The following is a 24,477-nucleotide window of genomic DNA, read 5'->3' as shown; positions in this document are numbered from 1 at the left end:
GTCATCAGTCCCCTAGAACTTAGAACTACTTAAACCTAACTAACCTAAGGACATCACACAACACCCAGCCATCACGAGGCAGAGAAAATCCCTGACCCCGCCGGGAATCGAACCCGGGAACCCGGGCGTGGGAAGCGAGAACGCTACCGCACGACCACGAGATGCGGGCCAGGCTGGTTCCAAGGGAGGACACAACGTATAGGTCAAAGTTGGATATCGGCGTCTTGTAAATAGTCCACGAGGAAATAATACGTATATACAGGGTGTATCACAATTAATGACGTGAACGCATACAGTCGAAAGTACACGATACTAGAAGCAAAAAATTCTCAGTAGACATAGGGTCGAAAATGGATAGCTTAAGAGCTTCGAGCAGTTTTTCATTTTCGATACTGTGAAGCAAATCTCTTCTGCTGCTAGCTCTTTGGTTTCCACATTTTGAGAATTAGTAGTATGGACCAAAACAAGGTAAAAAAAAAGATCACCGGCCGGAGTGGCCGAACGGTTCTAGGCGCTACAGTGTGGAACCGCGCGACCGCTACGGTCGCAGGTTCGAATCCTGCCTCGGGCATGGATGTGTGTGATGTCCTTAGGTTAGTTAGGTTTAATTAGTTCTGAGTTCTAGGGGACTGATGACCTCAGCAGTTAAGTCCCTTAGTGCTCAGAGCCATTTCAACGATTTTTTTTAAATGTCCAGTAAACGTGTGCTATAAAATTCATACCTTAAGAGCTATGAGCACGTGCTCATCTTCGCTACTTGGAAACACAACTCTTCTAGTGAACAATTGCTTATAACTTTTAAGGTATGCATTTTAGAGCAAATGTTTACTGGACAGTTTTCGTGTTTTGGTCCATACTACTACTTCCCAAAATGTGGAAACAAAGAGTTTGCAGTAGAAGAGATTTGCTTCACAGTATCGAATATGAAATATTGCTCGTAGTTCTTAAGGTATGCATTTTCGACCCTACGTTTACTGAGACTTTTTTGCTTCTGGTATCGTGTACTTTCAACTGTATGCGTTTACGCCATTAATTATGATACACCCTGTATACCGAAACGGTGAAATAAAGAAGTTACACTTGTAGAGAGGGGTAGCCCTTTGCAACCAATTTTCTATACAAGACCAGCTGCGCGGTACACGACAGTATGACGTGGTTCAGATCCGCCAACGTCGTCTTGTCCTGGTCAGTGTGCAGGAGCGATGATTTACAACCGGTATAGGTAAACGGGTGGCACCCGTGTCCCAGCCTCATACCGATGACAGAGGTCGCATGACGTCTACTAAGCTTCACCGAGGTTGTAACACGTCATATGGCAGAGGATGATACGGCGGCCTGCCGCCATCGCAAGATCTTCTACGTCTGATCGCGAAGTTACCTGTGTGTAGTAGATGATAATAATTTCGTGTGTAGTATCTGCTGTCGTCCTTTCGTCGCGTCACCCGCGAATGGAATACGACGGGGCGAAATTGTATCGGCACACTATATACCCCCCGTTTGTCGAGTGTAGATCTATTAAGGGCTGTGACGACGACACGGTTCGATGTGTATCCGGAGAGCCCTGGCAGGGGTTGCGGTAGTTTTGCGGTATTAGCTAGCGGTGGTCGCCGCGTGGGCGGCTATTGTGCGGCTGTCCCGTTAATTAGCGTGCTGCCCCAGAGGTGAGCGAGGCGAGAGCGCCGACCCGCGGCATTGTTCCTACGCGCCAGCAATTACGCCCCTTACCTCCGCACACACCATAATTCGCGCTTCCACCACCGCTCCTAACAACTTTTTTCCCCTCGTGACTCTTTTGACTGATGGGATGCCCCGCTCGTTGTTTTTTCCTTGTGTAAATGGCGCAGGCACAAGGCCCTGCATTTAGCAGGAGCGGACTACAAATACTCTTCGGCCGTGCATACGTACAGTGCTGGCAGTCAAGGCGGCAAGCGCCAGACATCAAACTTGCATGACATTTACTACGTGCTCGCATATTTGAGAGCAACCGCACAAAGTAGGCAGGACAACACCATGTATCTTATGTACATAATGAGAGATTACACAACGGGTTTCTCATTCACAAATAGCATTTGGATTTTGGTTGTTTGTGAAAGGGCCGTTCTTTGCCTCTCGTATAAAAAGGGAGAACGTCTACTAGCAAGTGTCGCAATTAGACATAAGCAGGATCATGGCGTATTCACGCCGCGGTTTATCATTCTGCATCCACATGTACACTTTACAAGCGTATGTAGCGAAGGGTACTGTGTGTACCGCTGTCACTGCCCACTTTTCCTGCTCCAGTCGCGTATAGCTCGCACAGGATACGGTGGCCGATGCGCAGTGACCAGATTTCGTCCAAAGCGCTGGGCGAGTTCATTCGTGTTTTGAAGGACAGGCCGAAATGCATTTTCCACCTTTCGGCCGGTCAGCGATGAAAGAACCGAGGCGCGCACCCTGCAATCTCTCTCAAACGATTTTACAGAAACTATTCGGTAAAAAAATATCAATTTTGCTTTACTTATAGTTTCATATGTCAGGTTCATGATGATGAGCTCTGACGCCACGAATAATCACATCCGAGATGTGTTCGATGGGGTTCAGATCTGGGTAGGTGGGGGGCCAGCACATCAATTGGAACTCGTAACTGCGTTCCTCGAACCAGTCCATCACACTCCTGGCCTCGTGACATGGTGCACTATCTTGTTGAAAGGTACCACTGCCGTCGGGGAACATGATGGTCACGAAGGGGTGTACGTGGTCTGCAACAAGCCTACGACACTCCATAGCCGTCGTGGTGCCTTGCACGAGCGCAGCTGAACCCATGGATGCCCACATGAATATTCTCCACAGCATAAATGTAACCACCGCAAGCCTGTCTCAGTCCCGTCATACAGGTGTCAAGGAGATGTGCCCTGGAAGAAGACGGATTCGCGCCCTCCCATCGACATGATGAAGAAGGTATCGGGATTTATCAGACCATGCAAGGCTCTGCCACAGAGATAACGTCCAGTGCCGATGGTCTCTTGCCCATTTCGGCCGCAGTTGGCGATGTCGTCGTGTTAACATTGGCACAAGCATGGGGTCGTCAGCTGCGGATGCCCATCGTTAGGAGTGCTCGGTGCACTGTGTGTTCAGACACACTTGTACTCTGTCCAGCATTAAAGTCTGATTTTAATCCGCGACAGTTCGACCCTGACCTGTTTTACCAGTGTGCCCAGCCTACGACGTCCGCCATCTGTAATGAGGGGTGGCCGCCCAACCCTACGACGACTGGACGTGGTTTCACCTTGGTCTTGCCACGTATTGAAGACACTCACCACAGCTCTCCTCGAACGCCCGAGAAGTCGTGCAGTTTCCGAAATGGTCGTGCCGAGCCTCCGGGCCATAATAATCTGCTATCGGTCAAACTGAAATAGATCTCGCAGCCTCCCCCTTCTGCATAAGGATAGCACGCTCACTGATACTACATGTACGATGCGTGTGTCTGACTAGCAGTTGTTGCTCGCCAGGTAACGCTGCTATAGCCTGGAGGAGTTTTTATGGATAGCAAGGCGGTGCCATAACGTCCTGGGTGATCAGTGTATACTGATCGATCGGATGTGGAAGATCGTACAGCCACGTCACGCAGCTTGAGTCAGGATTTGGACTAATCTCCAGTAGGACAAGTATCCACATGGGCAGTGCGACGACGTCTGTAGCACCGCGGACTGTCGACGCGGTGATCATTCGTGCTGCTTCCGCCGACGCGACAGCAAAGTATTGCGCCATTATAGTGGCGCGCCTACAGTGGTGCTTTCAACGACTGCACTGGTGTAGGAGTGGCAACAAGCCGAATTTTCAGATACTTCGTCTTCTCTGTACAGCTTTACGATGGACGTGTCCATTGTGTACACAACTCGATCACCTCCAGTTCGGATAATCGGTAATAAGAACAGCGTGTTGAGGCCAGCGATACTGCCCCATCTTCAAGGTCTCCGTGGCGATGTCTTTCAACAAGGTAACAAGAACGCACATTGCCCATTTAGTCCTGACCTGATTCGCAACAGCAGCATGGTTCTAGGAAGGAAATCGCCCAAGTCGTTTTCGAAGGCATTTGCCTTGAGCGATTTATGAAAGCCAAATTAAGGGGTTAGTCCAAAGTGGCGCTCGAATTTGCAACCGACATTCATGATTTTATTCCAGTGTGCAATTTGCAGGGGGGGATGGGGGGGATTTCCCCCCCCCCCCCCCCTGCATCAGACCATCCCCTCCACTGGTTTTAGTTTATGCATCCCAACCTGGGATGTTTATTTCCCACGCACTGGAGTAAAACTTCACATATAATTTAAATTTGTGGAGCCGAACACTGTAAGTTTTTAATACAGTCTTACTATTAATATGTATGCTTATTAATTTTGAAAAAGTGTTATGTAGTAGTAAGCATTTCAAAACATTTAGACGACGCTCGCCACATTTCCGTAGCATGCCACAATGTTGCAAGACGTCGCCCCAGCGTAAACGAGGCTTTAGAGCCAGGTCTGTATTGTATGGTGGATGTGATGTGTTGCGTACGAAACTAAAAACTTGAAATCAGACCCAAACGTCGTGGAAAACTGCGAAGGGGTGTCATCCTGCAGCAAGATAACGCTCGCCCACATTCTGCCAAATGGACAGCCGACGCAACAAAGGAGTTTAGATTCGAATTGCTGGAACATCCACCATACAGTCCAGACCTGGCTCCAAGCGATTTTCACATGTTTGTACCCTTAACGGAAGCACTACAGGGAAGAAGGTTTCAAAGTGATGAAGACGTCATTGCTGCGGTGCAAAATGGGTTACACATGCAACCGATAAACGTATTTTCTGATGAAGTAAAAAAACTCGTAAAACTTCGGGAAAACTGCATTGAAGTCCAGGGAGGTTATGTAGAAAAATAACGCATGTTTCAGTTTTCTATCATCAGAATAAGTACAGTTTTTCACAAATGTGCCTTTACTTTTTGAATTCCCCTCGTATATCTGTATGTAGATGATTTTGTAAATAAGCTTTATCTATAATGTACTTTTAAAGATATAACAAGGGATGGCTTTTCTGATAGTGCTTACGCGTGAATAGTGAGTTTCGGCATTAACATCTATTTATAAATAACTGTTTAACCATGGGTAAAGCCACGGTCCAAGCTAGTAACATATATAATTATACTAACACCATAAGACATCGCCCCCCCCTGGTAAAAGCACAAATCGAACACTGTTTTATTCAACAAAAGAACAAATTACAAAACTGACTTTAGACCTTTATTTTACACCCTTAAAATTATATTATTTGCTTTTTAAGTAAAAAACTTGCATCCTGGAGATATTACACGACGTCGACGAAAGGCCTTCGCAGAGTGCTAGGGTGGTTGGTTGGAGCTCAGAACGCCACAATTTTCAGCCTAGAGCAAAATTACAAAAAGTGCTTTGAAAGTGATGATATTGTCTAGCGTAGTGGATATTTAAGGAAATGGTTTTTAACAAAATGGTGTCAGTCTGAAACAAGTTAATTTTTTCGGGAAAAAAGTCATTAGAAAAACGTGCACCAAAAATCGAAATTAAAATTTATCTCAAAAATCTTACATATTACCGCAGAAAAAACGTCGTTTCACAAGTTACAAAAAGGTATAATGTAATTGCATGTGTGTTTCATGAGTTATAACTGCCACCAACTTGAAACATTTTGTTTTGGAAAAAAAGAATCGCCGTTTGAAATTTAGTACTCAAATTGAACAAACATTTAATCGGCAATGACAGAACCATACAGGTGGCCTTTTTTCGCCGATGTCGTATGACACTCATTTTGGCGAAATTGTATCAAAAATGTTCACATGTGTGTGAATTCCTAAGGGACCAAACTTCTGAGATCATCGGTCCCTCGACTTTCACTCTAACTTATGCTAAGAACAACACACACACACACCCATGCCCGAGTGAGGACTCGAACCTGCGGCGGAAGGGGAAAATTGTATCGATTAATTGGCTTGCAGTTACCAATCAAAGCGTTTTTTGCGCGATTGGGATTACTTTCCGAACCTTTTCCATCCGCGTAAGAACGTCTGTTTGTCATTTTAAGGCTCTCACGTTTAGCTTCGTACAAAAACAAGCGAAATGACAAGTTATGCGGACGGGAGACAAACACGTGTTTTCAGACCGTTTACCAGAAACGAATCATGTTACGAAAAGAAATCTTATTGGTGTTACATCGGTTGCATTGAAGCGCACGGATGCGCCGGACCCCCATGCCGTAAATCACGGTTTTAACACATTTTACCATTTATGACACACTTTATATAAATGAATCTTAAAAATAGACACTCTAAGGAACATTTTAAGCCAATAAAAATTAGACTTAAAAATTTATACACTGGTCTACCCCCTTAATAGAAAATTAGGAAAAGACAGAATATATAGGCTACTAGTGCTTTAGCTACGCTTGATGGTGTTATGGTCATCGAAAAATAGATGGAAACTGTTCACGAATCGGCCGTTGCTTATCTCATTCAGCAATTCTGTTTCGATCTGCCTGAATCATTCCAAGTGGAAGCCAGTTCGCTGCGTACCAATAGACCTTGGACGACACTTCCTTTATCATCTGCCTATTACTGAGCTTTGTAAAATGGTGTATATTTTTCTTCTGCATCTTGCCGTCAATGTTGTTATAATCATTGTACTACAAAAGTCGGATATTTAAAAAGCGTCTTTTAAAGCTATGACTTTGTTTCTGAAACGTTCTCTTTACGTACTGAAGTGTTCTGTTATCATTTATCAAACTCATCGCTTCTATGGAATGAACATAACTAAACAAAAACACATTACTAGTGCAGCAGTAGTCTCATACTGCTTAAGGAATAGATGATAACCTACATAACCATTTCTACGTATACATATACATATATACACCGCAAGCCACTGTTCGGTGCACGTCGGCGGGTACCACATGCCACTACTAGTTCAAATGTTCAAATGTGTGTGACATCTTATGGGACTTAACTGCTAAGGTCATCAGTCCCTAAGCTTACACACTACTTAACCTAAATTATCCTAAGGGCAAACACACACACCCATGCCGGAGGGAGGACTCGAACCTCCGCCGGGACCAGCCGCACAGTCCATAACTGCAGCGCCACTACTAGTCATTAACTTCCCTGTTCCACTCTCAGATAGAGCGACAGAAAAACGGCTGTCTAAAAGCCCCCGTACGAGCCCTAATTTCTCGCATCTTATGTACGCGAAATGTATGTCGGCGTCAGTAGAATCGTCCTGCAGTCGGCCTCAAATGCCAGTTCTCTAAATTTCCCCAGTAGCGCTTCGTGAAAAGAGCGTCATCTTCCCTCCAGAGATTCTCATTTGTGTTCACGAAGCATCCCCGTGCTGATCGAACCTACCAGTAACAAATCTAGCGTCCGCAGCTCGTGGTCGTGCGGTAGCGTTCTCGCTTCCCACGCCCGGGTTCCCGGGTTCGATTCTCGGCGGGGTCAGGGATTTTCTCTGCCTCGTGATGACTGGGTGTTGTGTGATGTCCTTAGGTTAGTTAGGTTTAAGTAGTTCTAAGTTCTAGTGGACTGATGACCATAGATGTTACGTCCCATAGTGCTCAGAGCCATTTGAACCAACAAATCTAGCAACATGCCTCTGAACTGCTTCGACGTCTTCCTTTAATCCTACATGGAGAAGAATCCAAACACTCAAACAGTACTTAAAAATTGGTCACACAAGCGTTCTGTACGTCGTCTCCTTTTTGGATGAGCTACACTTCCCCAAAATTCTCCCAGTGGAAACGAAGTCGAGCATTCACCTTCTATAGAGCCGAGTGATTATTTCTAGCACAAGTATGACATGTTTTCCATCGCAAACAGTTCCATGGCGTCTGCATTTCGTAGGAAATAGTAACGTGTTAGCATGTGCAACACAGGGTGTTACACTATCTAAGTTCTTTGATCAAAGAGCTGTGTCAACGATTTTGTCATACTTCTTCGACCAAAGTATGCCTACTTCGCTGGATCCATTATACTATCGTCAACGTTTTCGTTATAGTTGTTGGAGAATGAATGCCGAACAATCAATCGTCGATGGTGCAGCATTTAATGTAATTAATGTTGGCGGCAAGCGCATTGCTTCAGCAAAAACCGTGAAAAACAATTCTCGGTGAAATATGTACACCGAGATGAGCTCGAAGTGTTCACTAGAATTTCCGTCGTGAATTACAGTGTGAGGACATAAAGAGCTACAAATTTTTTTTAAGAATGTACGAAGAAACATTTAAATTCGTCCTTATGGAAGTAGATCTTCACATGTACAAACTCATTTAAGGAATGCAATTCTTGCTGAAGATCATGGTTACGTTAAGGCTTCTAGTAACAGGCAAAAGCTATTCCAGCTTGTAATATAATATTCGCATCCGACATCGTACCATTTCAGGTATTGGTTTCAGAAAAATGTGAAGCAATATTAAATATCATTTTGGGAGGAATGTGTGAAGGTTAGGTTATTTATAGGAACAAATAAATGCATTTATTACAGTTGCGTACACTTGATTAACACCACTTGGATTACCACCAAGTAGTGACTCCGTGGAAAAGTGTTTCTGAAGAAGAGAAATTTGTTAACATGGAATGTAAATTTAAGTTTCAGGTAAGCTTTTCTGAATACATTTTTCTGGAGTGTAGCCTTGTACGGAAGTGACAGCGGCTGATAAGCAGATCAGTGAGGAAGAAAACAGAAGCTCTTGAAATGTGATGCTATAAAAAAATGCTGAAGATGAGAATGACATATCGGGTGACTAATGAGGAGGTACCGAATAGAGTTCGCGAGAAAAGAAATTTGTGGCCTAAGGTCACTAATTGAAAGGATTGGTTGATAGGACACATTCTGAGATATCAAGGAATTCTCAGTTTACCATTGGAGGGAAGTTCAAATGGTTCAAATGGCTCTGAGCACTATGGGACATAACATCTGTGGTCATCAGTCCCCTAGAACATAGAACTACTTAAACCTAACTAACCTAAGGACATCACACACATCCATGCCCGAGGCAGGATTCGAACCCGCGACCGTAGCAGTCGCGCAGTTCCTGACTGAGCGCCTAGAACCACTAGACCACCGCGGCCGACTTGGGGGGAAGTGAGGGGGATAAAAATTGCAAAGGAAGACGAAGAGACGAGTACAGTAAGCGGGTTCAAATGGATGTGGGTTGCTGTTCGGAGATGAAGAGGCTTGCACAACATACTGTAAAGTAGCGTGGGGAGCTGCATCAAACCAGTCTTCTGACTTAACGACCACAACAACAACAACAACAACAACAACAACAACAACAACAATCCGTTCAATTTCTTCCTCAGCTCATCTACGGTGCGGCCATTTCGCTGATGGCTGCAGCTATTTCTTTATGAGACTCAAACCTCTTATTGCTGTTTTTAAAATTAATGTGATTGGTGTTATGAAGAGTTTCGTATTCTTTACACTTAGAAATTATCGACGTGGTGGTAGCCACACATCAAGTAAACTTTGACGTCATGTTACAGGTTAGAAGTAAGGGAAGCTAATCCGACAGTCATACTATATGGCTAACTTTGATCAAAGATACGACCAAACTCTAACTTTGATCAGAGATCTATGATCAAAGATATCTTTCCTAAAAGCTTCCGTAGTACACTGTTAAAGATTTGACCAAAGGGCTTTGATCACTGTGGATGAAATTTACAGTGTAATAAGGGCCTAATCACATTTACGAACGTGGTGTTAATTCTCATAAATGGGAGCTGAGAGCTTGCGGGTCAGCTGGGAAGTCTCGCCAGTCCAGCTGGCGCAATCCGCAACGTACTAGCAGCCGCCGCTTTTATAGCCAATTACCGGGGCGCTGAATTAGTGCTCAGAACGGAATCACTCACGCGGTAATCCTGTACAAAGGCTTTTACATTCATCACTATTATAATGACGCTGTTCGCGTCCATGAAGTTACGTGCTGCAGCTAAGAAGCACGTTTCGCCCCGGTTAATCACCTGTATGTTTTCTCTGATTTCCTGACACCCATCTGATGGTGATATCTCCATAATAGAGAGCATGATCAAATCACTAGTTGTAAACACGAATATAAATCTAAAACTACACCGAAAAAGAACCGAAATAAAAGAAGGGGTGATTTGTAGTTCTCCGTGTCTGGTTACTTTGGTTCTCATTGCTAAGTTAATAGAAAAAGGAAAAATTATAGTATAAGGTTCCTTCGACAAGTTCATTAGTGACAAATCGTGCGTGCTTGTAATGGCTTCTGGATGTGCCGGCAATCGCGAGACGGCGCTTTGAAAACATAGATGAAACTCTCCTCAACTATACTATAGCCTTCACCTTGCTCCGTTCTTTTACGCTCGTTTACTTTCGTCGGCGTGCTGGTAGCATCCGTGTCTGTACATATCGGGCGGAAAATAAATTACAATTGCTCAAAAGAAAACGCCTTTTGCGTGCGACACATTAAGTATTACATGACTTTTTCGTTTGCATATACAAGTTATCGGTTGCACCTTGTAATGCACCTCTTTCTCCGGGGGACAAATATTAATTATTATCAGTAGTAGTATATTAATCTACAAATTATCATTTTAAACCTGTGTGGTGTCCCTCGTGTGCCTAGTCGACCACAAGTCCCCGCCACGCTGTTCACTCTAACAACAGAATACATACAGGGTTGAAGACATGGAGAAAGAAAGGTATCATCACAATGTGAATTTAGAGTAATATAACTTTCTTACCTTTATTGGTCGTTGTTGCACGCTCGTGGTCCAGTGATGAATCTCGCCATCCGCTGTTTGTTAAATCAATTTGAGGTCCAGGGTGTGTATTCTGCTGCGTAAGAACTGACACATATTTAAACTTCCAACTTTTATTTTATAAATGCTGCTCGTGACGATATTCAATAATTTTCAATGTAACAGCTTTTCCAATACATCATTTCGTTCCCTCTATCCTTGACCTTCTCAAAGCAAGCGTATTACAAAACGTCTCAACACCAACTGCCCATTGTCTCTACACCCACCAACCACCGGCTCCTGTTCACAGAGCTTACAAACTGTGCAGTATTGCCAACCTTGGTTGTATATCGATATTTTACACATCGCACGTGTACATATATGAAAAATATAGTATGAAAAATGAAAAGTGTTTATAATATAGTTCTGTGGCAATATACATCATGATTGTCCTCATATTAACAGTTTTGTAACAAAATAATATTTCAGTTTATGTTTATGTAGTTAAAGTTCACTTACTCCTTCAAGTTGATTGACGGCACCTCACACCTCGCCAGCCGGTGGTATCGGTAGTTTCAGTAGTCCGTTACATTACAACCTACAGGTTGTGGATTTAAAACAGTTCGTTGAGGTTTTTATAATAAAATGGGAAAGTACTTACAGATCAGCGTCTAATCCATTATTTTTAAGCCAAACAGCATTCTCATATGAGGAAAATTGTTTAGATTTTTACTCTTATAACCTGTAACTAATTTTCCATTTCATCATAAAAATATCAACCAACTGTTGTTTGTGTAACCTGTAAGTGCAAACCTGTAAAAATTCATGTAATACTCAGGACACCCACTGAGGACGCCTTGTAACTAAAGCAAAACCCGTCTGTGTGGACATTATATATAATAATAATAATAATAAAAAATCTTAATGCACTGCACGCAAAAGGCGTTTCCTTTGGAAGTACTGTAATTTATATGCAGCTGCTGCGAAAATGGCCAGCACACGAAACGAGAAGAAAATCTTGGAAAGAAATTGTTGACAGCTGCCTTTTCACCCTCGTAACAGTACACTGGGATCTTATCAGCGCGTAGTAACAACGCTCATCATTTCCATATTTATTTTTCCTATTTGTACGAGCGCTAATGTGTTCGTTTACTGACCGCTGATGTTGGGTTGGATGGTTTCAAAATAAGCAACCACTCGCATCGGTTTACTGTAACCTGCCTCCACGGGTGGTTTGTCTCGTGGGGTGAAGCGGACATTGCACTAAATGGTTTTCGTAGTTGTTGCAAGCGGAGACTCGAACAGCTTTGTAATGTAGTAGAAAAATAGTTATTTTTAAAAGTAGCAAAATCCTCTGTAACTCCGACATTGTGTGCATTATATATGTTAAATGAAAAAGATCGTTTTGATATTACTGTGTTTACAGTTTTCCGGTAAACAACACGTTTCCCATATGATGTTACCACTCAGGCGATAACCTAATGACCGCGTGTGAACTTTTTTAGACATACGTTCAGCATTCATCCTTTATATGTTCAATTTATGCTTTCTCACGTAGATGGCAACTGATATTTTAAAAACCGAAGGTAAGGATACTCCTCTATTGCTATTCTGCAAACACGTGAATTCTCCATCCTTAGAAACATAATAACGGGCCACGGTGGCTGAGCGGTTCTAGGCGCTGCAGTCCGGAACCGCGCGACTGCTACGGTCGCAGGTTCGAATCCTGCCTCGGGTGTGGATGTGTGTGATGTCCTTAGGTTAGATGTGTGTGATGTCCTTACGTTAGTTAGGTTTAAGTAGTTCTAAGTTCTAGGGGACTGATGACCTCCGATGTTAAGTCCCATAGTGCTCAGAGCCATTTGAACCATTTTTAGAAACATAATAGTAGAGATCTAACAGTGTGGTCAGTGGGAAAATAATAGTGTAGATATGTTCATTTAAATATCTGCGTCTCACTGTATCTGAAAACAGATTGAGTTTCCATACATACGGGTTGGTGGATGCGGTAACAGATAAGATGTTTCAGGTCTTCTAGGCGCGACTGATTAATGGGTGTGTTTCTGGGTGTTCTGTCGAGTTGTTATTTCCGTTTTGTGCACAACGTTGCGACGATCGGTTCAGCCGTCTTCTCCAAGTGCTGCGAGTTTTGCAGTTTGTTGTGCTCGCTGCGTGGGCTCCAACCAGACTGTCAACTGTTGTTTGTGTCACGCCGCTATTTATAGCCGAGTTCGACTCTCAGCGGCCGCTACGCCCTTTGATGTTCATTTGTTTTCCAGTACCCGCATTGATATATCGTGAAGCACACATTCTCTCGACATTTTCCAGCTCTGGTCGATGCAATGGCCAGTGATATCGTCATTAATTGAATGCTGGCCCGCATGTCTTGTTAAATTGAAACCTGCTTTTCTATTTATTAGATTTTACATTTTTATTCTGATACACTTCTTATATACATTGTCCCAGAAAATTAGCGTTTGTACCGCCATCCTGATGTCATCTTGTTTCACTTCATGATTATATTTTAGGCAGTTCTCGACGACAACTGATTTGTGTTCAAAATGTTCAAATATGTGTGAAATCTGATGGGACTTAACTGCTAAGGTCATCAGTCCTTAAGCTTACACACTACTCAACCTAAATTATCCTAAGGACAAACACACACACCCATGCCCGAGGGAGGACTCGAACCTCCGCCGGGACCAGCCGCACAGTCCATGACTGCAGCGCCTGAGACAGCTCGGCTAATCCCGCGCGGCAACTGATTTGTTTGGCTGATTTTTTCGGATGTGTCTCTGATGTTCCTTGCACCTGTCCTGGACTGTTTTAATACTCTGCCCCGCGTAAGACATGCAACATTCGCATGGAATGCGGCATACACTCAGCTCGCGTGAACATAGAGCGTGCTTAATATTGGAAAGACTACTTTTTTAGCTTTGCTGAAACAGACAGAATGACATGTTTCCTTAGGTATTTGGTAATCGTTTGGATTGGATTGGATTGGATTGATGTGGAGGGTGGAGACCAAACTGCGAGGTCATCGGTCTGGAAAATCATATGTGTAAAGCATTCATCGCGAATGTGGCCTGCCTTACACCGGACAGATTAATAGAACAGTCCAGGAGAGGTGTAAGCAACAAACAGATATGTTTGTAATCTCAAGGACTTTACTGTTATTATAAGATGATCTCTGAGTTGTGCGTTTATGCTACACTGGCAACCATTGCATTTTGACTATGGTGCACTTGACACGCAGGCATTTCAAAAAGTAAATTACACATTATTATGGCATGTCAAGTGACCTTTATTGAATGGTGCCCTACACTTCAAAGTACGTACATGCCACAGTTTTCCAAATCATCAAGTTTGTGTAAACAACGGTCGGAACGTTCTACACTCCTGGAAATTGAAATAAGAACACCGTGAATTCATTGTCCCAGGAAGGGGAAACTTTATTGACACATTCCTGGGGTCAGATACATGACATGATCACACTGACAGAACCACAGGCACATAGACACAGGCAACAGAGCATGCACAATGTCGGCACTAGTACAGTGTATATCCACCTTTCGCAGCAATGCAGGCTGCTATTCTCCCATGGAGACGATCGTAGAGATGCTGGATGTAGTCCTGTGGAACGGCTTACCATGCCATTTCCACCTGACGCCTCAGTTGGACCAGCGTTCGTGCTGGACGTGCAGACCGCGTGAGACGACGCTTCATCCAGTCCCAAACATGCTCAATGGGGGACAGATCCGGAGATCTTGCTGGCTAGGGTAGTTGACTTACACCTTCTACAGCACGTTGGGTGGCACGGGATACATGCGGACGTGCATTGTCCTGTTGGAACAGCAAGTTCCCTTGCCGGTCTAGGAATGGTAGAACGATGGGTTCGATGACGGTTTGGATGTACCGTGCACTATTCAGTGTCCCCTCGACGATCACCAGTGGTGTACGGCCAGTGTAGGAGATCGCTCCCCACACCATGATGCCGGGTGTTGGCCCTGTGTGCCTCGGTCGTATGCAGTCCTGATTGTGGCGCTCACCTGCACGGCGCCAAACACGCATACGACCATCATTGGCACCAAGGCAGAAGCGACTCTCATCGCTGAAGACGACACGTCTCCATTCGTCCCTCCATTCACGCCTGTCGCGACACCACTGGAGGCGGGCTGCACGATGTTGGGGCGTGAGCGGAAGACGGCCTAACGGTGTGCGGGACCGTAGCCCAGCTTCATGGAGACGGTTGCGAATGGTCCTCGCCGATACCCCAGGAGCAACAGTGTCCCCAATTTGCTGGGAAGTGGCGGTGCGGTCCCCTACGGCACTGCGTAGGATCCTACGGTCTTGGCGTGCATCCGTGCGTCGCTGCGGTCCGGTCCCAGGTCGACGGGCACGTGCACCTTCCGCCGACCACTGGCGACAACATCGATGTACTGTGGAGACCTCACGCCCCACGTGTTGAGCAATTCGGCGGTACGTCCACCCGGCCTCCCGCATGCCCACTATACGCCCTCGCTCAAAGTCTGCACATACGGTTCACGTCCACGCTGTCGCGGCATGCTACCAGTGTTAAAGACTGCGATGGAGCTCCGTATGCCACGGCAAACTGGCTGACACTGACGGCGGCGGTGCACAAATGCTGCGCAGCTAGCGCCATTCGACGGCCAACACCGCGGTTCCTGGTGTGTCCGCTGTGCCGTGCGTGTGATCATTGCTTGTACAGCCCTCTCGCAGTGTCCGGAGCAAGTATGGTGGGTCTGACACACCGGTGTCAATGTGTTCTTTTTTCCATTTCCAGGAGTGTATCAGGCGTTCAGTTCCTCGACGATGGACGTACCCGTATATGGTGGGAGGTGGGTGCACAGACTGCACCCCGGAACATTATCGAAAATATATAATCAAAATATCCACGGGTGTACTGCCGGTCTACAGTGTCGCCGCCGCGACCGAACCTAGTTCCCTCTGAGCAGCCATAGCGTACGGATCTCCGTGCCAGCACGTTCACAGGAGATCAGTCCGTCAGTTCACCTGATGATGGCGACATGTATGATCGCCGAAATATTGTGTCCGTTGGACACTGTAGACCGGCAGTACACCCGTGGATATTTTGATCATCAAATACGCAGGGAGAAACTCAAGAATCACATTGTCGAAAATGATCGTTTTGGTGGTCCGTGTGTTATGATATGGGGAGGAATAATGTTGCTTGTGAGCACCCACCTCCAAATATTAGAAAGCGGTAGACTTACCAGTCAACCTACTCCTGCCTTATGTGAATCTTTTGAGACGTGCATTCGCACCTGACTTAATTTGTAGGGAGGACAATGCGCGAACGCATCGAACAACGCGGGTGGACCAGCTCTCGGAATGAGAAATTATTCGGCGAATTGACTGGCCAGCCCGTTCCCCGACTTAAATCCTATCGATGACTTGTGGGCTGCGTTGGAGAGATGTCTTGCAGCACACACACCCTCCACCAGTTGCCAACCGCGCTGGTGGAGGAATGGGACGCCTAACCGTATGACCGGCATGAGAGCACGTTGCAGAGCATGCGTTGCCGTCCGTGGTGATCACACAGCCTGTTAGGACCAGCTCCCGCCGTTTATAAAGTCCAGGATACCATCAAGAATCAGGATGACTACCATATAATTATTGTACTGGAAGAAAAATGTCATTTCTGTTCGTGTCATTATGTATGTCAACATGTCTTTAGAAAACATCGTTCCTGTGAAACACAACTAGCTCCTTATTCACATGAAGTGTTGAGTGCTATTGACAAGGGATTTCAGATCGATTCCGTATTTCTGGATTTCCCGAAGGCTTTTGACACTGTACCACACAAGCGGCTCGTAGTGAAATTGCGTGCTTATGGAATACCGTCTCAGTTATGTGACTGGATTTGTGGTTTCCTGTCAGAGAGGTCACAGTTCGTAGTAATTGATGGAAAGGTTCAAATGGTTCAAATGGCTCTGAGCACTATGGGACTTAACATCTGAGGTCATCAGTCCCCTAGAACTTAGAACTACTTAAACCTAACTAACCTAAGGACATCACACACATCCATGCTCGAGGCAGGATTCGAACCTGCGACCGTAGCGGCCGCGCGGTTCCAAACTGAAGCGCCTAGAACCGAATGGCCACATCGGCCGGCAATTGATGGAAAGTCATCGATGAAAACAGAAGTGATTTCAGGCGTTTCCCAAGGTAGTGTTATAGGTCCTTTGCTGTTCCTTATCTATATATACGATTTGGGAGACAATTTGAGCAGCCGTCTTCGGTTGTTTGCAGATGACGCTGTCGTTTATCGACTAATAAAGTCATCAGAAGATCAAAACAAACTCCAAAACGATTTAGAAAAAATATCTGAATGGTGCGAATATTGGCAGTTGACCCTGAATAACGAAAAGTGTGAGGTCATCCACATGAGTGCTGAAAGGAACTCGTTGAACTTCGGTTACACGATAAATCAGTCTAATCTAAAAGCCGTAAATTCAACTAAATACCAAGGTATTACAATTGCGAACAACTTAAATTGGAAGGAACACATGTTGTGGGGAAGCCTAACCAAAGACTGCGTTTTATTGGCAGGACACTTAGAAAATGTAACAGACCTACTAAGGAGACTACCGACACTACGCTTGTCCGTCCTCTTTTAGAATACTGCTGCGTGGTGTGGGATCCTTACCAGATAGGACTGATGGAGTACATCGAAAAAGTTCAAAGAAAGGCGGCACGACCGAGCGAGGTGGCGCAGTGGTTAGCACACTGGACTCGCATTCGGGAGGACGACGGTTCAATCCCGCGTCCGGCCATCCTGATTTACGTTTTCGTGATTTCCCTAAATCGCTCCAGGCAAATGCCAGGATGGTTCCTCTGAAAGGGCACGGCCGACTTCCTTCCCTAATCCGATGAAACCGATGTCCTCGCTGTTTGGTCTCTTCCCCCAAAACAACCAACCGAAGGCAGCACGTTTTGTATTATCGCTAAATATGGGAGAGAGTGTCACAGAAATGATACAGGATTTGGGCTGGACATCATTAAAAGAAAGGCGTTTTTCGTTGCGACGGAATCTTCTCACGAAATTCCAATCACCAACTTTCTCCTCCGAAAGCGAAAATATTTTGTCACCGACCTACATAGGGAGGAACGATCACCACGATAAAATAAGGGAAATCAGAGCTCGTACCGAAAGATATAGGTATTCATTCTTTTCGCGCTATACGAGATTGGAATAATAGAGAATTGTGAAGGTGGTTGGATGAACCCTCTTCCAGGCACTTAAATGTGACTTACAGAGTATCCATGTAGATGTAGATGTAGATGTAGATGTATTTAATTCAATTACCTTTTATACTATATTGTAGCAGTTCTTTCCGTATGGTCCCAGTTTCATCGAGCTATGTTACTTTGCAGTGACTGATTGTGCGAATGTTGTTTTCATTTTGAAGTTTTGCACACCAGTGTTTTATGAATAGTAATAATAACGGCAGTGATTGAAGCGAAAAGAGTATTTGAAATTAGATTTGCTTCTCGCAGCATTTGTGAGTGGAACAGGAAAGGTGATGAGTAGTATGATCCGCCCTCATGAGTGTAGAGATGATGCTTAACTCGTCGCCGGTGTTGTGCTTGCAGGTAGCGATGGAGGCAGCGCGGTCGGCAACGGGACGTCTGCTGCTGCGCGAGCTCAACCCCTACATCTTGTGCACGCTCTGCGGCGGCTACTTCATTGACGCCACCACCATCGTCGAGTGCCTGCACTCCTGTGAGTACCCACCTTACGTTCTACAAACCCCACTAACTGCACAGGCTGTCCGTATGTGTGGTACCATCCTGCTTAAAAATCACAGTAGTAGTGTGACATGGGAGCCGACGCCAAACTACTAAGAGAGCGTTGGACAGACTACTTTCATAACATCAGCAACAAAGAGTTTACGCATCCACCATTTACTAGTCCTGATCCTACCTTAGGACTTGATGCATTTTAAGTACCTAGGGTCTCTCGTCACCTCAGACTGCGACACAACTCTTGATACTCGGATGAGGGTGAATGCAGCTTGGCTCAAGTGGAGCCAGGTCACTGGAGTCCTCTGGTATAAAAATATGCCTCAGTACCTAAAGGCAAAAGTATATAAGGCCATGGTACGCCCAGCAGCAATGTATGGGACTGAGTGTCGCTCTATGACGAAACAACAGGAGCAAACGTTACACGCCATGGAGATGAAGATGCTTCGATGGTCCATGGGGCTGACACGATGTGACCACGTGAAAATTTCAGACGTCCGGCAAAGGTTTAGTGTCGCGCCGATCACCGACAAAGTGAGGGAAGCCCATCACCGCTGGTACGGCCACGTCATGAGAAAGCAAGACAACTCAGTCGCAAAAACAGCGCTCCACATCAACCCAGGAGGAACAAGACCACGAGGAAGACCGGCAAGAGATGGACTGACAACGACACGGGAGACATACTCGTTGTTGGCTTAAGACCAGAAGATGTCAACGACAGGGAGAAATGGAGGAAATGTAGCAAAACAGCAAACCCCGCAAGTCGAGAGCCTGTGTTATCAACATGGCGGCCATTTTGGAAGCCATCATCTTGGACACAACTCGTAATTTTCAAATGGAAAGGGTGTTATGTAACGTATCAGACATACATGCCAAACCAATGGTAATTTTACATTGAAGCGCCAAAGAAACTGGTATAGGCATGCATATTCAAACACAGAGGTACACTATGTGATGAAAAGTATCCGGATACCCCCAAAAACACACGTTTTACATGTTAGGTGCATTGTGCTGCCACCTACCGCCAGGTACTCCATATCAGCGACCTCAGCAGTCATTAGACATCGTGAGAGAGCAGAATGGGGCGCTCCGCGGAAATCAGACTTCGAACGTGGTCAGGTGATTGGGTGTCACTTGTGTCATACGTCTGTACCCAAGATTTCCACACTCCTAGACATCCCTATGTCAACTGTTTCCGATGTGATAGTGAAGAAGAAACGTGATGGGACGCGTACAGCACAAAAGCGTACAGGCCGACCTCGTCTGTTGACTGAAAAAGACCACCGACAGTTGAAGAGGGTAGTAATGTGTAATAGGCAGACATCTACCCAGACCATCACACAGGAATTCCAAACTACATCAGAATACACTGCAAGTACTATGACAGTTAGGCGAGAGGTGAGAAAACTTGGATTTCATAGTCGAGCGGCTACTTATAAGTCACACATCACGCCGGTAAATGCCAAACAACGCCTCGCTTGCTGTAAGGAGCGTAAACATTGGACGATTGAACAGTGGATAAACGTTGTATGAGGTGACGAATCACGGTACACAATGTGGTGATCCAATAGCTGGGTGTGTGTATGGCGAATGATGCACGGCCTGTGGCGGAGTGGTTACACGACAATAACATCCCTGTAATGGATTGGCCTGTACAGATTCCAGACCTGAATCCTATAGAACACCTTTGGGATGTTTTGGAACGCCGACTTCATGCCAGGCCTCACCGACCGACGTCGATATCTCTCCTCAGTGCAGCACTCCGTGAAGAATGAGCTGCCATTCCCCAAGAAACCTTCGAGCACCTGATTGAACGTGTGGGTGCGATAGTGGAAGCTGTCATCAAGGCTAAGGCTGGGCCCACACCATACTGAATTCCAGCATCACCGATGGAGGTCGTCACGAACTTGTAAGTCATTTTCAGTCAGGTGTCCGGATACTTTCGATTACATAGTGTGTGTAAACAGGCAGGATACGGCGCTGCCGTCGGCAACGTCCATATAAAACAACAAGTGTGTGACGCAGTTGTTAGATCGGTTACTGCTGCTACAATGGCAGGTTATCAAGATTTAAGTGAGTTTGAGGTGGTGTTATAGTCGGCTCACGAGCGATGGGACACAGCACCTCCGAGGTAGCGATGAAGTGGGGATTTTCCCGTACGACCGTTTCACGAGTGTATCTTGAATACCAGGAATCGGGTAAAACATCAACTCTCCGACATCGCTGCGGCTGGAAAAAGATCCTGCAAGGACGGGACCAACGATGACTGAAGAGAATCGTTCAACGTGACATAAGCGCAACCCTTCCGCAAATTGCAGCAGATTTGAACGCTGGGCCATCAACAAGTGTCAGTGTGCGAACCATGCAACGAAACATAATCGATATGGCCTTTCGGAGCCGAATGTCCACTCGTGTACCCTTGATGACTGTACGACACAAAGAATTATGCCTCGCCTGGGGCCCGTCATCACCGACATTGGGCTGTTGATGACTGGCGACATGTTGCCTGGTCCGACGAGTCCCGTTTCAAATTGTATCGAGAGGATGGACGTGTACGGGTATGGAGACAGCCTCATGAATCCGTGGACCCTGCATGTCAGCAGGGACTGTTCAAGGCGGTGGAGGCTCTGTAATGATGTGGGGCGTGTGCAGTTGGAGGGATATGGGACTCCTGATACATCTAGGTACGATTCTAACAGGTGACACGTACGTAAGCATCCTGTCTGATCACCCACATCAGTTCATGTCTATTGTACACTCCGACAGACTTGGGCAATTGCATCAGGACTGTGCGACCCCCACACGTCCAGAATTGCTACAGAGTGGCTCCAGCAACACTGAGTTCATACTCTTCCACTAGCCACCAAACTCCCCAGACATGAACATCGTTGAGCGTATGTGGGATGCCTTGCAACGTGCTGTTCAGAAGAGACCCCTCGTACTCTGATGGATCTCTGGACACCCCCGTAAGATTCATGATGGCACTTAACTCCAGCACTACTTCAGACATTAGTCGAGTCCATGCAACGTCGTGTTGCGGCACTTCCGCGTGCTCGCGGAGCCCCTACACGATATTAGGCAGGTGTACCACTTTCTTTGGCTCTTTAATGTAATTTGAGAAGAGCTTTATTAATTCTCAAGTAATGTCAATAGAGGTGACGTGAAAGCTGATGGCGTTAACACAATCTGAACGCTTGCGCGTGTTGTTTCCGGAACGATCAAATTTTCAGTTACCTCTAGTATATGCAGCTTGTGGTTTAGTGTTCAGTAATCGCATGTATATACACATGCCGGCCGTATCATTCTAGGATAGTGTTTTAGTTTAGTTGTCAATGATCAGCGTGTCTGGCTGCTATGCGGACGACCCAGGTTCAGTTCTCGGTACTGCCAGGGATGATGTTTTCCTTGCTGGGAGGACTGGCACGGGATGTGTTCAGCTTCGTAATGCCAATTGAGGAGCCACTTGGATGAGGAGCAGCGGCTCCAAACCCAAGAAAGCCGACAACGGCAGGTAGAGCGGTGTGGTGATGCCACGCTCGTCCATGCTGCATGCAGTTACGCTATTGGCAGAGGATGGTACGTACGGTGGTCTGTCCGTCCCCAATGGGCCATCAGAGTCAGAACCCAGAGATTTGCTTTGTTTTTGTTATATTATTGTTTATAGAGGTGCACTTATTGATGTAAATATTTTTACGTCTATTGAAGAAGTTTGTAATTCATTCTGTTTCTTATTTTTATCAAGGTATTTAAATTCACTTCCCTTTCTATTTTACCTATTTGTGTTTCTGTATGTTTTGGTTTTTTTTATGTTTGTCACGATTTTAGCATCTTCAGCTGAAATTTTGAGGCCGATTATATATTCTGTTTTCTCTGAAAGATTTGTTTCAGTAACTCCTTTGTACGAATTGCTTAAATTTTTACAGGGTCGTATGCAAGTGCTAGGTAGATGAACTTAATTACATTTCATATACCCCCTAGAATTATTTGTTGAATTTTTCTATTTTTGAGTTAAAATTCGAGAGCCTAAACACAGTTAAACAATAAAGTAAGCCATCCCAATATTTTACACTAGTGTTGTTGTGTTTTTAGTAACAGATAAAAGTAATCAACGTATAACGCCTGTCACAACTGATTTGTACCAGTAAACCTGGGAATCTTTAAAGAATCGAACTCCGATGTATAACACAGAGTCACAGATAAGATTTCTTTACAAGTGAGTTAGTATGTTACATAATCTGCCGTTAAGATTTTAAGCGAGAAGAGGCTTGGAAAAGGTTTGAACTAATGCTCAACACAGGATGAGTATAATATGGGCAGTTTGCCCGCGATTTTAACCGCAAGCTAATTTTTCACGCATCAAAATGTTTATGACGTCGTATCTCCTGAATTGTTTGTCGTACAGTGATATAATTTTGCAGGTACATTCAGTGGTATATGTGGATACTGTCTGCAAACTATGTTGCAAATAGTCAGTAGTAAAGAAGTAAGAAATTAGAACGTCGTGTCTGATACTGAAGGATATTGAAGTAGATTATGACAGCATTTTATATTTTTCAGTTCGGTCAATAATTAACTGAAAATCAAATTTTGTTGCCCCTGGAAGCCATTAGATAGGCAACCTATAACTAGTGTCGAATTCCGGGGTGTTAGTAATTTAGGGAGGTGCAAATCATCTTGTTATCTTGTGGTAGTGATTCTTTCACACCTGTTTGGTGAGGGTTGCAGTGCTGGAAGCACAGCCAGGACGGCACGGAGCAGAGTGGCTCGTGTGTAGATCGCAGAATCACGTGGCGGCTGCAGCGCTGCTATTTACCGCATAATTCGACGACCCTGCATACGGGTTATGCACTCTGCTCGCCTCTGGCGACGGGTTTGCATCTTCTGCATTATTCATCTCCACGCAAACCCTGAAATAGGATCGCAGTCTCTCCTCGGCGAATATATTAAACATTCCTTCATACATTGCTCAAACGCGAGAACCGCATAAGACGAGCCGAATGAAAGAACCGTGGAATAAGGATTTCCGGTTATTCGGATTTATTACACTCCAATAAATACGATTTTTTTTGTATTTACTTGCCTACTGTAATTACGGTAGGGGATACACGGTATTTCTGGGCCTCACAGAGAGACTCGGAGGAACGGTAGGACACACATTCATCCTTTTTATTCGGAATTTCCTGTCATGTGCCTGAACCGCCTATAATTTTCTGAAAACAAATAGCAACACACGTATTTAATTGTATTAAAGGCAACTGCATCTGTACCTCACTGGTTTCACTATCCTGTCTCCCTTTTCTTGTTCCATCGACGAGTGGTGTGTGGGAAGAATGGCTGTTGGTTAGCCTGCGTATGAAGTCATTCTCGTATTACTTTTTCCTGTTCCATCGGCGAATGGCGTGTGGGAAGAATGGCTGTTGGTTAGCCTGCGTATGAACTCGTTCTCGTATTCTCTTATCTTTCCAGTAGTGGTCGTATTGCGAGACGCGTATGGGGGGGGGGGGGGGGGGGACAATATGTTACGCGACTCTTTGTGCAACACATTCCAGAACGCAGCACTAAACCTGTGCTGCAGAGCGCCTATTGTAGCGCCTGAGCGTCTGCCACTAGAGGTGGATGAACATTTCAGTAACACTCTCGTACTTACTAAATGATACCTTGACGAAATGCGCCGTTCCGTCTCTTGTATTAATCCTACCCTCTAGTGGTTCCAGATTGAAGAGGAACATACTAGGATGTCCTTACGATTCTCCCACTGAATCTGATCCTGGCATCTGCATTGATACAATATTTATTCGGTCATTTGTGGAGGCCGGACATTTCCGCTGTAGGAATCAACACGGATTCCGAAAACAACGATCGTGCGCAATCCAGCTCGCTTTGTTCGTCCAGGAGACCCAGAAAGCTGTAGATACCGGTGCCCAGGTTGATGCTGTGTCAGATGGCTCTAAACA

The 24,477-nt window shown here is 45.3% G+C and overlaps 1 protein-coding gene across 1 annotated transcript in view; it reads left to right on the top strand.

Moving 5' to 3' along the window:
* The window catches only part of LOC126184111 (treacle protein-like), a 302,367-nt gene that overhangs the window by 203,339 nt on the left and 74,551 nt on the right, over positions 1 to 24,477 (top strand). The window contains exon 2 of the mRNA XM_049926475.1: positions 18,374 to 18,503. Within this exon, the coding sequence (XP_049782432.1) occupies positions 18,380 to 18,503 (124 nt within the window). The 5' untranslated portion in view covers positions 18,374 to 18,379. The remainder of the gene's footprint in view (positions 1 to 18,373; positions 18,504 to 24,477) is intronic.

The sequence above is a fragment of the Schistocerca cancellata genome, chromosome 4 (genome assembly GCF_023864275.1).
Source record: "Schistocerca cancellata isolate TAMUIC-IGC-003103 chromosome 4, iqSchCanc2.1, whole genome shotgun sequence".
NCBI lineage: Eukaryota > Metazoa > Arthropoda > Insecta > Orthoptera > Acrididae > Schistocerca > Schistocerca cancellata.
Note: the sequence above shows the minus strand (reverse complement) of the source record. Positions and strands in the feature narration are given on the sequence as shown.